General features: G+C 39.4%; 2 protein-coding genes across 7 annotated transcripts in view; one reads left to right on the forward strand and one right to left on the reverse strand.

Annotated features, from left to right (window-relative positions):
- Positions 1-5,002, forward strand: part of rnf10 (ring finger protein 10) — a 41,754-nt gene extending 36,752 nt beyond the window's left edge. For 2 of the 6 annotated variants that reach the window (XM_052031863.1, XM_052031865.1), the window contains exons 15-17: positions 2,722-2,797; positions 2,888-3,040; positions 4,126-5,002. In XM_052031863.1, the coding sequence (XP_051887823.1) occupies positions 2,722-2,797; positions 2,888-3,040; positions 4,126-4,199 (303 nt within the window). In that variant the 3' untranslated portion in view covers positions 4,200-5,002. The remainder of the gene's footprint in view (positions 1-2,721; positions 2,798-2,887; positions 3,041-4,125) is intronic. The other 4 variants (XM_052031866.1, XM_052031868.1, XM_052031867.1 and 1 more) reach the window with 2 other exon arrangements.
- A 4,608-nt stretch (positions 5,003-9,610) lies between these two features.
- pop5 (POP5 homolog, ribonuclease P/MRP subunit) lies at positions 9,611-16,490 on the reverse strand. Its single transcript, XM_052032303.1, has 5 exons — positions 16,386-16,490; positions 14,442-14,584; positions 11,495-11,644; positions 10,893-10,976; positions 9,611-10,454 (listed from the first exon to the last, which is right to left on the reverse strand). Exons 1-5 carry the CDS (start codon positions 16,451-16,453, stop codon positions 10,345-10,347), a joined length of 555 nt encoding a protein of 184 aa, XP_051888263.1. The 5' UTR covers positions 16,454-16,490; the 3' UTR covers positions 9,611-10,344.
- Between the last annotated feature and the right edge of the window lie 10 nt (positions 16,491-16,500).

Below are 16,500 nucleotides of genomic sequence, written 5' to 3' on the forward strand. Positions count from 1 at the left end.
CTCACCAACATCTTGTACAACTGCAACCTAATATCCCAACTTCGATACTCAATGCCCTGACTAAAGGCCAGTATGCCAAAAGCTGCCTTCACCACCCTGTCTACCTGTGACACCACTTTCAGGGAACTAGTACTCCTAGGTCCCTCTGTTCTACAACACTCCCCAGAGTCCTACTGTTCACTGTGGAAGTCCTGCCCTAATTGTCTTCCCAAAATGCAATGCCTCTCACTTATCCAAATTAAACTCAATTTGCCATTCCTCAGTCCACTTACCCAGCTGATCAAGATCCCTCTAAATCCTGATAACCTTCTTCACTGTCAATGACCCTATTTTAGTGTCATCTGCAAACTTGCTGACCATGCCTTGTACATTCTCATCCAAATCATTAATATAGATGATAAATAGCAATGGGTCTAGCACCAAACTCTGGGGAACACCACTAGTCACAGGCCTCCAGTCTGTAAAACAACCTTGCACCATCACCCTCTGCTTCCTATCATCAAGCCAATGCTGTATCCAGTTAGCTTGCTCTCCCTGGATCCTATGAGATCTGACTTTCCATAGCAGCCTACCATGTGGAACCTTGACAAAGGCCTTACTGAAGTCCATGTAGACCATGTCTACTGCTCTGACCTCATCAACCACCCTGGTTACTTCAAAAAAAAAACTCAATCAAATTCGTGAGACATCTCCCACGCACAAAGCCATGGTGACTGTCCCTAATCAATCCCTGTCTTTCCAAATGCTTGTATATCTTATCCCTTAGAATCCCTCTAGTAATTACCTACCACCAATATTAGGCTTACTGGTCTATAGTTCCCAGGTTTTTGCAGCCCTTAAAGGTACAACATTAGCCACCCTCCAGTCTTCCAGCACTTCACCTTTTGCTAACGATGCATGTATCTCAGCCAGGGCTCCAGCAATTTCTTCTCCAGCTTCCCAGTGTTCTTGGATATACCTGATCAGACCCTGGAGATTTCTACCTTCATACGTTTTAAGACATCACTTTTTACCACATTGCTACCACATTTTAATAAACTTTTAAATACCTCTAGCCCTCTATCCCCTTTGGCTTTCAGATATGAGTTTCTTATAGACGCATTTAGTGGCAAAAAATCAATCTGTTTAGCTTCTCCCCTTTCCCATATGTATCTTTTGTTTTCTCTCAATTGCTTTTACCCATGAGGCCAACCTTTTGGTCCTGTGACCAATCCTCCCTGCAATGCCCACCTTTGCCAGCCAGCAATGGAAACTTCCTCTGCTTGGTATAATCTCTTGCCCCTTTTGAAATCACCACCATCGGCTGCATTTTACATGGTTCTAAGTTACTCTGGTTGTCTAAGGCCTTTGCATCCATTAAGATCCTTGCCAGTTTCATAACTCATTCTTTATCCTTCAGTCTCTTTGCAGATCTCATCCTGGGTTGCCTTCAGGGTTGCCTTTTCCTAGCCAGTCTCTCATGTCCCCTAAAGTTATGTTGATCGGTTTCAAATGTGTGTAGCTCACTTGTCTAGTTCAACTAACTTGCTGACTGTGTTGGCTCCCAGTTGGATAATTTCAAAATTTTGGTATTCTCATCCTTGTTCTCACACCTTCATGGCCTGTTTCTCTACAACTTCCTCCAGCTTGTCTGTAGTTTACTCTTAGCACTCCATTTCTGCCCTTATGCCAAGTTTTCTTTGTTTCACTTATGAAGGTCCTTCCTTCAGCATTATTGGCCAAAAGTTGGGAATTTTCTCAAATTCTAACCCCTTTGGCACTTTTTAGATGCTCCTTAAACCTACCTATGGGATCCTGTTATTTTATTACTTGCATAGCCCAATGTTGAATCATGTTCAATTATTGCATCTTCGAACACTTCAAAGATGCTATATAAATGCAAGTTATTGACTGCATCCTCATTCTCTCCGTTATTCATCTTTGGCATTTCCCTTCATTGTAGCTAGAATGGCTCAAGCTTCCTGGCCCCTCTCTCTTTATTGACATGATACTTTTAGAAACATTATCCACACATGGAGTATATTTTCTTGTAATGTTAATAGCCAGTCCTCTGCTGCCTTTGGTGTGTCTGCTCTCTGGCTTGTCCATCGCCCATCCTTGGCTGAACCATAACTTCCTCCCATTGGAAATTCTTGAAAATATGAGCAAAAGTCCTTGGCACACAACTTCTGTCCCTGATTTCATTTCCTTCATGAGTCGCCTTTGTTGTCTGACTTACCTTGGGTACCTTATTTGATTGAGTTTAAGCCCCATTTCCAGATCTTTAAAATTAAATCTGCTTACCATTTCTGCTTCAGTTGTTTGTTACTCAAATTCTTATGCCTTTATCACTTCCAGACTTGCTATTTTTCTGCTGTCTTGGCCAGCCTCCTACCTGTCTTCTTGTAAACTTTGGCCTAACTCCAGTTAGCTTGTGGTGTCCCAATCCCATAAATTTAAAATTCTTCTTAAATCCTTCATGCCTTCATTTTCTTCACTGAATTTTCTTCATCCCTATATCACACTCCTAAAACATTTTTCAACCCGTTGTGTGATTCCTCTAATTTCCATTTCCATCTATAAGAATTTTTTAAAACAGCACCTTTCCGTTGCCTCTTCCAACATCTGCCCACACCTGAATTTGTCTGCTCTGGGTTAACGTCTCTATTTACTGTTGCTTTGATTTTATTTTTACTTCTACATTAAAGACCTTAAATGCTAGTTAGTATTTCTTATTTATAGATGCTGAAGGATGGGAAGGCAAAAGCAGAAGTGTGGCCCAAAGTAACTCCAAGAAAAGGTTTCTTTTTAATATTTAGTAAGACTTTCCAATAATTCTGTGGTTATTTGCTGCTTCATATTAGTGTGAATGTCAACAGTGAACTTGTGGAAATTTTTTGTCCAACAGCAGAAACCAGTTTGATGCCCCCAGCAGATAGTGATGGAGAGAGTGATATCTCGGACCGTGTACCTGTACCCAGCTTTCAAAATTCCTTCAGTCAGGCCATGGAGGCAGCCTTCCTCAAGCTTGATAAAGTTCCAGTTCCAGAACCTTGTGCAGGTAGGGGAGTGATTGCAAAATCACATGAAAGGAAAGAGAAGTGGAAGTCCTTTGCTAAACATTATGTTGAAAATAATTTGATTTTTAAGAAATACTGTTTAATGGTAATCCTAAGGCTGTGGTAAAGCTTTTGGTGGAATAGGTTTTGTCATCTTTTGTCTGTGCATTTGACTCCATGATGGGATGGGTATTTTATGCCCTAAGCTGCAGCGAGTAATGCATTATGCTAAACACAACTGTTCCCATTGGTGGAGGGGTTTGAAGAACAAGGTGACATTGATCATTGTCCAGTCACCTAAATTCAGTGATACAAGCATGGTAGTGTAATGCCAGCAACCTGGGTTCCATTCTGTCCGCTGTCTGTAAAGAGTGTGTACATGCTCGCTGGGTGCTCCAGTTTCCTCCCACATTCCAAAGATGTACGGGTTAGGAAGTTGTGGGCATGCTATGTTGGTGTCGGAAGTGTGGCAACACTTGTGGGCTGTCCCCAAAACACTATGCAAAGATGCATTTCACTGTGTTTCGATGTATGTGTGACTAATAAAGAGATCTTTTAAAAAAAAATTTTACTGCACAGCCAGAGGTTAATGCTTCGAATGTACTGCCGTGGGAAGCAGTGGAGTTAAATGAGATTGTAGAATTCAAGTAATAGGATGGGTAAGTGAAAAGAGAATTGGCAGGATTGTGGAGAGGACGGGAATAGGACTAGTTGGATTGCTCTTGGAGCAGGCATGGACATGGCAGGGTTAATGGCCTCCTGTCGTGCTGTTACCCTTCTGTGACTTAACAGGAATTTGCTTTTATTTGCCTAGTTTCACACGGGTATCTGTCAGGATTCTGCCTTTTGTGTATATTGTCAATTTTTTTTGGTGGGATGCTGTAACAACTTTGAATTCCCATTTCTAAAATATTCAAAGTACTGAATAGCACGTTTTTTGGTGTTTCGTCTGCAAATCTAGTAGTTTGCAAATACAAGGGAATAATGTACCACTCATCCAAAGAAATGTCTTTAATTCTCTTGAATTTAAATTGTAAATGGTATGAGTGTGTAAGCATTTCTAATTTTGTGTTCTTTATTTTTGCAGAAGAGAAGAATGGGAAGAAGAAGAAGAAAAAACAGAAGCTTCTCTTCAGCACTTCAGTAGTTCATACAAAATAACGTAGACAGCCTTTGCCCCATTTTACCCATCCCAGCGCCACAGACGGCCACTGCCCATATTTACATAAGCTACTGTCTGGGTGAGAGTGTTTTGTTTTTTAATTTGCTGCTGTAGTTTCAGATACCCAACTTTGTTTTTTTTGGTTGTACTTCAAATCCATAACAGGTTAGTGAGGGCATTTGTTTGAGTGGTTTGTAAATGAAAGTTTGCCTCCAGTTTATGATGTACACAAATTTATTACAGTTGTGAATTGGACACTGTAATCAATTCATGTATTCAAATTGTCTGGGAATTTTTTTGTTTAAAATAAGAAAATTTCAGTTAAAACCCACATTTAATCCCCATAATGTGTAGAATTTCACCAGAGAATGAAACTATTTCATGACATTATCACCCTTTCCAAGAAGCAGCCATTCTATAAATATTTGGCTTGTGATCTTTTAACACTTCACAAAATTAGTCAATGGTGTTCTGTCCCCTTTGCCCTTCAACAAACAACACTGCAGTTTTACAAAGTATTCATCTACTCTTTTCAAAGCACACCTACTCATTAGTATTCAGGATATTGAATTAGTAGTAATGAGTTCCTCATCCCACCCTGTTCTGTTTGGTAGTAAAATGTAAAGGCTGGAATATCCCTTTTGCTTTTGAAGATTTTAATTTGAAAAGTGGTGTATCTTTTTAAGAAAGTGGATGCAAGGCGTCTAATGAAGTGTTGTGTTTGGCTTTGTTACTTCTACCCTTCACTTTCCTTTAATGCAACAGCAAAGTAACAGATACAATAAAAGAATATTGTGCACAATGTTGTTTATTTGTCTTAAACTATAAATGGAAGGCTTTGGTTAAATGGCTATACATGGTGCTCCTGCAAAGATGTGATTAAAATTTCCTACTGCCACAATTGTCAAAAGGTTGTCCCCTAACATGGTTGCTTAATTTAAATCTAATGTAAATGACTTGGATTTAGTGCTATTCTTTAACACCTGAGAAACAAGACTAACTAAATCACTGGTAAATTTTAAGGCCAGATGGTTGCTTTGTCTTTTCTCTAAACCAGATGCCCTCCTACCCTAATAGAACATTTTCTTAAAAACTAATAGGCTAACAGTTTAGAAAATAAGCTGTGTGAATAAATTGCAACAGTGGGTGAATCTTAGACCTATTTGATACTTGGGGGAAATATTTCTCTATGCTTCAACTTTTTATCCATAACCTACCAATTCTCATAAGTTCAGTGCAAAATGTCCCATAAATTGTTAAATGGATATGAACAGTGTCATTATATTCATCTTTGGTGATGTAATTAGTAAAACTCCAATCTGCTCTCCGATTGTTTGGAAATCCTGATGGTTTGGCATCTGACTCATTGGGGCTCTGTTTCTGTGCTTCCTTTTCACAGGAAAATTCATTACAATGTGCAAAAATTTTTTATATAAAAAGTGAACCAAGTGTGTTGGTGTACTAGTAGAAGTGATATCCAGTAGTCCAGAAAATCTGCCAATCTAGTAACATCAAAGTCCTGAGAGTGCCAGATTATTGAAATGTTACTGTCCTTAAAATGAACTGTTGCTGCTGAGCATATTTAACATTTCCAAATCCTGCTGTCTAATTCTCATTGTGTACAATGAGCTTATAAAATGCAAGTTGTAGAAACATTTATTGAAAAATACTTTTTAAAGGCATGGCACTGCTAAGTAGAGCTGCTGCCTCAACTCCAGTGATCTGGGTTTGATCCTGACCACATGTTTTCCCTGTGACCATGTGGGTTTCTTCCAGTACACTGGTTTCTTTCACCACCACCACCCCCCCCCCCCCACACATCTAAGACATGCATGTAGGCAGGTTAACTGGGCATTGTAAATTGCTCTTAACATTTAGTTGAGTGGTAGAATCTGCAGTTGATGGGGTGGGTGGAGTTAATGGCATTGTGCCAGAGAATAGGTTACAAGGGAAAATTAGTGGAGAATGGGAGTGCTCTGAGCTGGCATAGACTCAGTGAACCAAAATGGCTTGTGTTGTAATGAAAATGTTACAGCTTCACGCACACTGTTCATAATTCAAATCTTTACACTGATTGTCTTGGGCATTAACCTGCAATTTTATTTGAGGAACTGTACTGTTCATGTATTGTAATTTGGGTTTCTACTCAAGTTGTACAGAATATAGCTTTGTATTCTTGACTTGGGTAGTCAGATATCTGGCTAACTATTTTATACACTAAGTTCTTTAAATAGTTCGTCATTACATCTGCACTTGGCATCTAAACTTTTATTGACATGTGCTTATTTCTTTAGGAAAAAAATTGACTTACATTCCACAAAGTGATCATTTAAACTATTTTGTAGCTTTTCTGATATTCACAGACATCGGGATAGGCACAAAATGTTAACTTTGCCATTGATTTATGGTGTCATGAATCAATTAAAATCTGGTTAATTTATTATTTTGGAATTTGGCTACCTGTCAACACCTGTTTATGGAGATCTAAACTGTAAACTATGGAAGATTCCATGGATTTGCTACTTTTTGTTTGGAGATACCATCAATTCTGGATTAAATGAGTGGGTCTTTTATTCTGCAGTTTGAAATACTTGCCTGATGAAAGATGTCTTAAACTACATAAAAAGAGCCATTCCCCAACCTTGCAGCATTCCCAGTGCTATTATTTTGATCACTCTTCCCACTCACCCTATTTGGCATTTCACTACTATGTAGTTGAGTGTATATGGACATTTTGAGGTTGCCCTAGCACTTGCAAAATAACAGGTAAAATACTTGGACAAAGATACCAGAGGACCTGAGGGGACATCCTGATGACAAGAACCATAGTGCCATCATGACTTGGGTAGATCAAGTTGTGGAAGGTAAAGCTAACTGGAAGGGTTTCACTAAAGGGGCAATGTTATTGCATAAAGCATTGATTTCATGTAAATTCAGTTAAGCAATCATTCCTAAAGCATATGGATGGCAAAGTCCCTGTTCATAAATGAATTGACTTTCTGGATTAAAATGGAGAGGGATAATACTCAATTAGGCTATTAGTCCACAGCTAACATTGGGAAGAGTTTAGCTGCAGCAGGTGCACTAAGTAGAAAAAACAGATCTGGGGCTGTCTGAAGATTCATGGGGAAGCTGCACCATTCAGAAGGTGTCAAACCTAAGATAGAACCAGAGGATGAAACTTGTTACCCTGAAGGCTTGGAGAGTTTTCAGGGTAATAAACCTGCCACTCCCTGGTCTGAGGTCTAAAGATTAAAGAAAATGGGGATGGTGATGAAGTGATTAAAATTTCTGGACTAAATTTGGTGATAAGAGTTAAAATCTTACCTTGGCAGCTGGGGAATTAAATATTTAGTCTTAAGTGATGATGATACTATGGGCCTGTTTTGAAACTCATCTAGTTCACTCCTGTTCTTCAAAGAAAGAAAATTTGCAATCCTCACCTGATGTATGGTTCCAAATCAATAGCAATTCAGTTGATTTTTAACCATCCTATTAAATTGCTCAATCATCCTTTCAAGCTGCTACAGTAAACCTGAAGGACTAGATTTTTAAAAAAGGTATCTGCTTCATCACTGGAGTCTGACACAGCAAAAATTGCAATCCTGGCCATTTTGTCAAGTCATTCTTTAAATAACTTGGGATACTGCTAGAGGAGCAGTCCCACAGTGGAACTGAGCAACAGACTTGAGGTGTACTTGACTCACCCCAAGATTCTGCCACAATTCCTAATAGGACAGAACCACTGTGGATAATGCATGTTGTCCTGTAGCACTGGGGAAGACATTCACTGGAGGTGACTACTCTAGAATACAGGGAGAAAATTACTTGGAGTTCTCATTGTTGAATCTGAATCCACAAGTCTCAACATTTCAAAACAGTAAAGGATATGAAAATCCAAAACCTGCAGTTGTTTGAAATCTGCAATAAAAAGATAAAATGCTGGACTCTCAGGTCAGGTAGTGGGTGTGGAATGAGAAAGGTTAATGGTTTGGATCTAAGACCCTTTGTTAGACACTTACCTGAGCTGCTGAGTGTTTTCAGTATTTTCTGTTTGGTTATGGCAAAGAAAATTCCTTTTGATGACCATCAGCTGAATAGCACTTGGAAGCAGTGCAGCAGTAAAGATACTGCAGGTGGGAGACTTCACTGCCTTGGTCCAAAAATGTGTGACTGATGGCTGTTCACATCAAGTTTGTACTTCATGTCATCAGGAAGCCCTGGTGAAACTGAACTCTGGGAATCGAGGGGGAGAAACTTTCCCTTGGCTGGCGTCTAACCATCTTCCTTTGTACAAGGTATATCAGCCTCCAACCATTACTGCTTGTTGATCTTTGCATTGTTCAATTCCATTTTCTGAGTAGTTGCATTTCAAGTGGTCCAGACTTCAATGCAGTATCAATATTTAGGATGTCCTTTGACTAGAAACTTAACTACAGTGGGCACTAATACTGTGGCTACGGGAACAGGTGAGAGATTTATCTCCCAACACTCCATAGGCTTTCTGCAAGGCAGGAGTACAATGGACTTGTCTGGATGGGTACAGCTACAATGACATTCAAGCATTTTGATTATAGTCAACACAAAACAGCCTGCTTGAATGGCTTCCCATCTACAAATAGCATTTCCCAAACCTGAGACCTTCATCGGGTTCATCAGTACTGCAGGTTTCCATCTCAGTTGCATGCTCTCCTAACAAGGAATTATCAGTTATTTCATCATTACTGGATTTAAATCCTAGAACTCCTTGCTCAACTGCAGCTGGTGGTTTGGGGAGATGAACTGTAGTTCCAGACTGTAGCTCATCAGTTGGCCTTACCTGCAATGTCCTTATCCTTCAAATGAATGGGAAAGAATACAAGTAATGGGATTTATGGCAGCTGAAAGTTGGTTACAGAAGTTCAAATATATCCTGGTGGTGGTAAGTGAGAGAAAATGTAAAATTGAAGTCTGAAGTCCCTTCGTGGGATAATGTTGACCCATGTTGTGTTGGTGCAGAGCATCAACTGAGTGATCTTCAACTTCAGAGACTAGTTAGGATGGTGTCTTAATGTAGAAGCTAATGCAGTGAAACATGAAAATCCATGTGGTGTAAGAATAAAGTACTCTAGACCAGGAATGCAAAACTGTCAGGAACCAGTGTTTTTGAAATGGATAAACCAGGACAAGCATAGGTTCAGTGGGTATCTGCAGTGGTGGGTGAATAGCACAAGCTAGTCAAAATACAAGCATAATTGAGAGTAGTTCACTGCAAAGGCAGTATAAACTGATATGGAAAACAACTAAAAGGAAAAACAAGTATTGCCAGATGATGGGCAATGGGCTATTAATGCAGTTGTAAACCTGGTAGAACTAAAACACATAGTAATCAGTAATGGAGTTAGGCTGGAGAAGAGATGACAAAGGAGGGTGGAGTATTACCAAGGCTTTTTAATTTCACAATAATCTAAATCCTTGTACTTAAAACTCAAGGATCAGCAAGTTCATGAAAAGGCAGTACACTGCAGGTACATTCCATTAGCAGTATTTATATCAACTTTATGAACCAACAATGACAAACTCATTCTCTGCTCCACAAAATCCCACAAGTTTCTTGCTGTAGCCTCAACAGCTAATTAACTCTGACATACTACAGTTACTTTCCATTTTTGTGTCGTCATCTTCAGGAAGCTTAAGAGGCCAATGCTCCCCTGCAATCATTTGATCAGCAACAGTAGACCAGAACTAGCTTTTCATGTGCCTGGATGAAGCTGTGCCAAGTAATTTGTGACAACGTTAGGGCAATGCATTGTCCATGGCAACCAAAGGCTAGGATAAAAATGGAATATTGTTTATTGACGTCATTTTACATCATTAAATACTATTGACTGCTGAAGTGGCTGAAGAATTCTGAGTTTGCCCTTTTTAACATCAGCTGGTACAATCATATGTGGTTAGCGTTACATTGACAATGTACAATGGTAAAGTTGGGAAGTTGCCTTTCACCCTGTTCACAAAGCATCAGTGTGCGAGCTGTACATTTGTAACCTTTGTAGCTTTGGTTTGCAACATAGTAAACACCCTGATCATACAGGAGGTCTGCAAGGAAGCATTCCCACAATGCAGGTCTTCACTATTACCCAGTGAAATGATTTCAAAAACCATTTAATCAGTATCTGTTCCTTCCATCTCTTCACTTCTGTCATATGATTGAGCTTCATCCAATGCCTTTAGTGAACAATGCAGAAGAGATCTTTGAACAGATTCTCTCTCCTCTGAAATGAAGAAGAAAAATAATTAAAATGCCTATTTGAAAGGCCCAAAAGCATAAGCTTTACTTTCACGCCATCATCAAGCAGTATGATAAAATCTTCCTGCCTAGTTTTGTGTCTTCACCTGAAGGTATTGCTGCACTGGGGTACAATTTTTATGCCAATGTGCCCAGAGCAATACTTCACATAAGCACAAAAATTGAGTGAAGGCAGTGATTTTGATCTATAGTTTAATCAGAGCAAAGCCTAACCTTACCCTCAACTCAATGCTTAAGGAACCCTGTGACCAATTTCTTAACACTGATGCTCATATTTCAGCTAAATTATTGGAGGTTTACTTTCTCTTTGTGCTGGTCAGGTATAACTATCACTAGAAAACAACCAATAAAGAAATCCCAGCCATTCCACAGCAGTTTAATTGGAAAAGTAGTATTTCCTCACTTTTGGTCTTACAGTCTCTGAGAAGCAACAGCAACTGCCTGCGGTTATACTGGATCAGGAACTTTTGGCAGCTTCGAATTGTACCTTGAATTAAAAAAAACTCATGGTTATTACTGTTGTGTAAAAGTTAATGCATTAAACTCAAGGGTGGAATTGTTTACATACATACAAGTACATTTCTCTTTGATTAATTGTTGAAAGTTCAATTAATGTTTGATGCTCCTCTCCTCAAAAAGTTCAAACACTCTCCCTCAGTGATGGAGCCTATTCAGATTTTGTGTTTATCACAAGAATAGAGTTTGAACTCTCAACTTTCTCACTCAGGAGGCAGGAGTGGCATTACTCAACCAAGATAAGTGTGGAATTGAAAAGACTGTTTTCTCCATCCTTCTCCCCTCCCACCACCCCAACACCCCAACAAATTGCATGATAGGATACAAAATCATCCAGTCACAAAAGGCTGTTGAAACTAATTGAGACAATTAAGGGGAAATGAGGATCAGAGACAAGATTAGAGTTGGTAAACAAGATGAAGTTAGCAACTTATATATTCACAGGCTCCAATGACCAATTCTGCCTCAGAATTTACACAGCATTTTTACCTGCCACATGTAAAGTGTTAAAAAAACATGGAAACTTTTGGTTCTTGTTCTCCAGAAAGGTGATAAACATCAGCGCTGTCGATAGCATTCTGTAGAAGTCTTTTTGACACCTTATTAAGACGATCCCAGTGTAGGCATTTAGATATGTGACTGGGGATAGGAGTGAAACAAAAAAAAGCATTAAATCGTCAAAGTACAGCCACAATGTAAGTTTATCTATGATATATTTTCTCCCTCCAGGGTTCAAGGCAGAATGATTAGAAGGAATAATCCCCTGCAAAATTTGCACAATTAATTAGACATTAAATTTGCATGTGAAAAATCTAGCTGGAACAATTTTTTTTGAAAAAAGGCTGAAAAGCAAATCTATAATTTAGTGTTTTTTAATTGCCAAATAGTATTAGAGCTCAGGGAGGAAGCTATTTAGCCTGGATGGCACTCTGAAAAAAGCTTTCCATTTGTCCCACAGCCATCCAATTTTTATTTCATTTTCAAATATATACAATTGCCCTTTGAAAATTGCTTTACCTAGAAGGCAATGCATTTGAGATTATAATAATTTGCTGTATTAAAATGGTATCATCTCCTTTAAAAGTGTCCTTTGGTTAGAGCCATCTGACTGGTGGAAACTGTTTCTCTTTATCTACTTTTATCTGAATCCTTCAAAATTTAGAGTCAACTAATTTTCGCCTCAACCTCTGCTCTAGGAAAACAATCTCAGTTCTACTAGTCTCTCCATATGAATAAAATCTCTCATCCTGGAAAAACAATATGTACATCTTATATCACAGGACACACTCAGAATAACAATTCCTTTTGGAAAAAGTACAAGGAAGGAACATGGCTTAATGACAAGATGAAGCTGATGGCAATGACATAATACCCAAGAGTGATAGATTAAGGGAATGAGCTCTGCTCCTTTGTTTCAACAGGTTGCATTAGACAAGAGTTATGCACAAAACTGATTAACTGTAAACTCATTACTGAATCGGTTAACCCTTGATTTTCTTCTGGCAACGGACACTAATTATGTTAATTTTTATGTCTTGCACTGTACTGCTGCCGCAAAACAATTTCACGACATATGTCAGTGATAATAAACCTGATTCTGATTACTGCAACAAGAATCTTTAAAGTTTAATCATTACTTGCTTCACAACAAATGGCATGGTCTTACAGGATGCTATATTCTGCCGCTTTTCAAACTACTGGATTTCTTTTTATCTTTTCATAAATCCGGGAAAGGTTTCCACTTTAAATCCCCTGGCTGACTACAAACATAGATAGACTGGATATCAAAGAGCCATTTATCCCTTCTCCAACATTTTATCAATGAGAATATTAAGAAAATGAATAAAATGTAAATACCACAATGATTTCTTTCTTAGGACCAGCTTCCAGGAGATTAGTATTTAATTCCTTGAAAACTGGTAACCCTGTACTCCAGATGATGAAAATCTTTACTTTCCAGATGTACTTTCACCTTCAACGGACTGCAAGAATCTTCAGGGCTTTACAATTTTTCTGCTTTTTAAATAAACATCTTGCAGGTCATTCAGTTGGCTGTGATTGGAGAACCTGTTGCCCTTTCAGTTTTTTTTCCAACTCCCCTCTTTACTCCAGCCGAACTACATGTTTGTTATTAATGAAAGAATCTATACCTGGACCATTAACCAAGCCCTTCTCCTGCTGCATTTCATGCTATACGTTTATAATATTTACAATTTTCATTTCAAATTTCCAACACTTGCAGAATGTGTATAGTCCATGTGGTCAGCTAGCAAATTCACCAGCACCATATTTCAGACAGGGTACATGAAAAAAATCATGTTGTAGTCAATAAATCTGAATGATTCCAGATGCAAAAGTAAACAATTGCCTACACAACAACAACACAGGTACATTTAAAGAAATGTATTTGACATGAAAAATATTCTCTTCTGTTTCACCGGGGTGAAATCAGACAATCGTTAACATTGATGCAAAGGGAGAGTTATTGGGGCAGGTGAACAAAAGTTTGCCAAGAGAACTATGTTTCCAAGGAGGGGAGTGAGGTGGTAGTTTAGGGAGAATTGTGTGTCAAGGGAGCGTAGCTGCACAAGAGGTCAGAATTGGAGGGATGCAGAGGTTACAGAGAGCTATAGGGCTGGAAGAGGTTGGGGAGGGATTTGAATGAGAATTTTAAATAATGCTCTGACTTGCATTACCTCCTGGTCTTGCAGACCAGGAGCTAATGCAAGTTAGTGAGCACAGAGTTGATAGGCTCGAATAAAGATACAAGCAGCAGAACTTAGGATGAGCTTAGTTTTATGGAAGGCCAACCAGAAGGGTATTACACCAGGCGACGCAAGTGGGTTACAGAAGCGTGGAAGAAGATTTCAGCTGGAAAGAATATTGGGGCTAAGGTGAGTGTGTGGAAGTCAGAATATCGGGGCAGAAGCTCAACTCTAGATCAAACAGGAGACCAGAAAGTAAAAGAAACTTAACATGCTACTTTTTGCATGTAAAAACTGTTAATGGGGAATAACCGAACCATTCAGCTGCAGAACTTTACGGAGATCTTAGTGGTGTAACAAAATAGTTCTTTCCTTTTCCCATTTATTTTTCCAGGAAGGGAAAAATTATAGTGAAATACAATTCCCTTGTTCCTTAATGTTCTTATCTTGGAGTGATCAGAGCTGAGAACTGGCTAAATTTTCCCTTTTGCCCATGAGCAGAGGAAAACTGCAACAGTCCCAGTTGAGAAAAAATAACCCAATACTCCATGCAGGATCAAAACACAAGTCAAACACAGCAAGGCTAAATCAGGATTTTGGTGACAAAATTATTTCTGAGCAGGGAGAGATACAACTTGTTCAGTGAAATTAACATTAACATATTAGACCAATGGATTGTATTTAACCCCTTCACCCTATGGTTTAATTAATGTGGACCTTTTGTTACCAACCTTCCAGACGTAAACTACAACAGCCAATCCCAAAGTCACCATGTGTTTGAGTGATTGCGTTTCTGACATTTCGAATGATGCTTCGGACATCTATATGTTGTCGATAGTGTGGCTTCTCAAACACTATCTCACATAGAAGGTATCTGAACATGGAGAAATGCCACAGATTTGATTAGTATTTTCTCTGTATCATAATGACACAACTTTGCTAGGTGTTACTTAGTCAATGAGTTCAAGCTGTGCCTCCACATTAATTCATCTCACGACTGGTAATAGGAAGCCCATGTTATCCAACAATCATTGCCTGCCCAACTACAAATATTTTAAGATGTTCAACCCGTATAGACATAATTACTTGCATAATTTGTTAATCAAGAATGAGTATTGTTCACTGAATTATCAGTAAGCAAGTCATTAAACATCCTTTAAGACTTTCAGTGAAATGAACCCTCTGACTGGAAAAACATATACCAGGCTTTCCAGGAAATAACTACTTCATCAAATACGTCTGGTGGCATGGGGTTGATTTAATCTCCTGCAACAGGTCACAAAAGTGTAGGCTACAGTGCTATGTTATAACTTGGTCCTGCACATTGTAAGTGGTCTGGAGGAAATCCTTCCACTGAATCTGTTGGAACTCCCAACTATTAACGAAATATACGTGGATTCATTTATGGAAGGTAATGAAGACAACCAAGGAGACACAAGAGACCACAGATGCTGGAATCTGGAGCAACACACAAAGTGTTGGAGGAACTCAGCGGGTCAGGCAGCATCTCTAGAGGGCAATGGAGTATCGACATTGGGTTGAGACCATTCACCTGGATCCTCTATAGATGTTGTCTGACCCACTGAGTTCCTCCTGTGCTTTGTGTGTTGCATGAAGACATTCCACCACACCACAGCATGGTCTTACTCACACTAACACTAGAATTTTGAGAATAGGGACTTCTAATATATCATCAGAGGCAAAAATGAGTAGTCAAAATCTCTTCCCATGATATGGGTACAAAAAACAAGAGATCATAGGTTTAAGGTGAGAGCAAGGAATTTTAAAGGGGATTTGAGTAGAAAGTTTTGCTTTACACAGAGAATGGTTGATATCCAGAACTTGCTGCCAGAGGAGGTAATTAGTAATGTTTTATTTCAGATCAAGGAAGGGCCCTCTCACCTGATGAAGGGTCTTCAAACTGAAACATTAACTATTTCTCTCTCCAAAGATGCTGCCTGACCAGCTGAATGTTTCCAGCATCTGCAATTTTCTGGGATTTTTCAGAAACTTTAGGTGGGGAAGAGGTGGAAAATAGTCAAGGTAAAGTGATGGTCTTTCCTAAATGAAAATGCGTTTTTAACTACACATTTACCATACTGCAAAGCAAATGAAAAGTTGAGGACTTTACATTCCTGGGACTCAAGTTATGAAGAGAGGTTGAACAGACTGGGACTTTATTCATTGGAGTGTAGGAGAATGAGGGGTGTAGAAAAGCATGAGAGGTAATAGATACGGTGAATATGCACAGTCTTTTTACCTAGGGCCGGGGAATCAAGGATTAGAGGGCATAGGTTTAAGGTGAGAGGGGAGAGATTTAATAGGAACCTGAGGGGCAACTTTTCACCCAGAGTACACGGAATAAGCTGCCAAAGGAAGTGGTTGATTAACCATGAGTTGGTTAAGTGGTACATTAACGATATTTAAACACACTTGACCAGGTACATGGACAGTAAAGGTTTAGTGGGAAATGGGCCAAACGCGGGCAAATGGGGCAGGTTTAATGGGCATCTGGGTCGGCATGGCCCCGTTGGGCCGAAGGGCCTGTTTCTGTGCTGCAGGCTTTAAGTCAACCACCGTGACCCCATCACACTTTAAGTTCACTGGACGTTTCCATCCGTTTGAGGGAACTTACATCGCACGGAAAGCACGGTCGCTCTCCCCCACCGCCTTACCTGGACTTGAAGCGAACCATCACTGCCCACGCTCGGCGGCCTCGCTGATTGACAACACGGCTGACCATTCACAACAGCGACAGCGGCGGGCGCCCCTGATCCCTGCGCCAATGGG

The sequence above is a fragment of the Pristis pectinata genome, chromosome 17, assembly GCF_009764475.1.
Source record: "Pristis pectinata isolate sPriPec2 chromosome 17, sPriPec2.1.pri, whole genome shotgun sequence".
In the NCBI taxonomy this organism is placed as follows: domain Eukaryota; kingdom Metazoa; phylum Chordata; class Chondrichthyes; order Rhinopristiformes; family Pristidae; genus Pristis; species Pristis pectinata.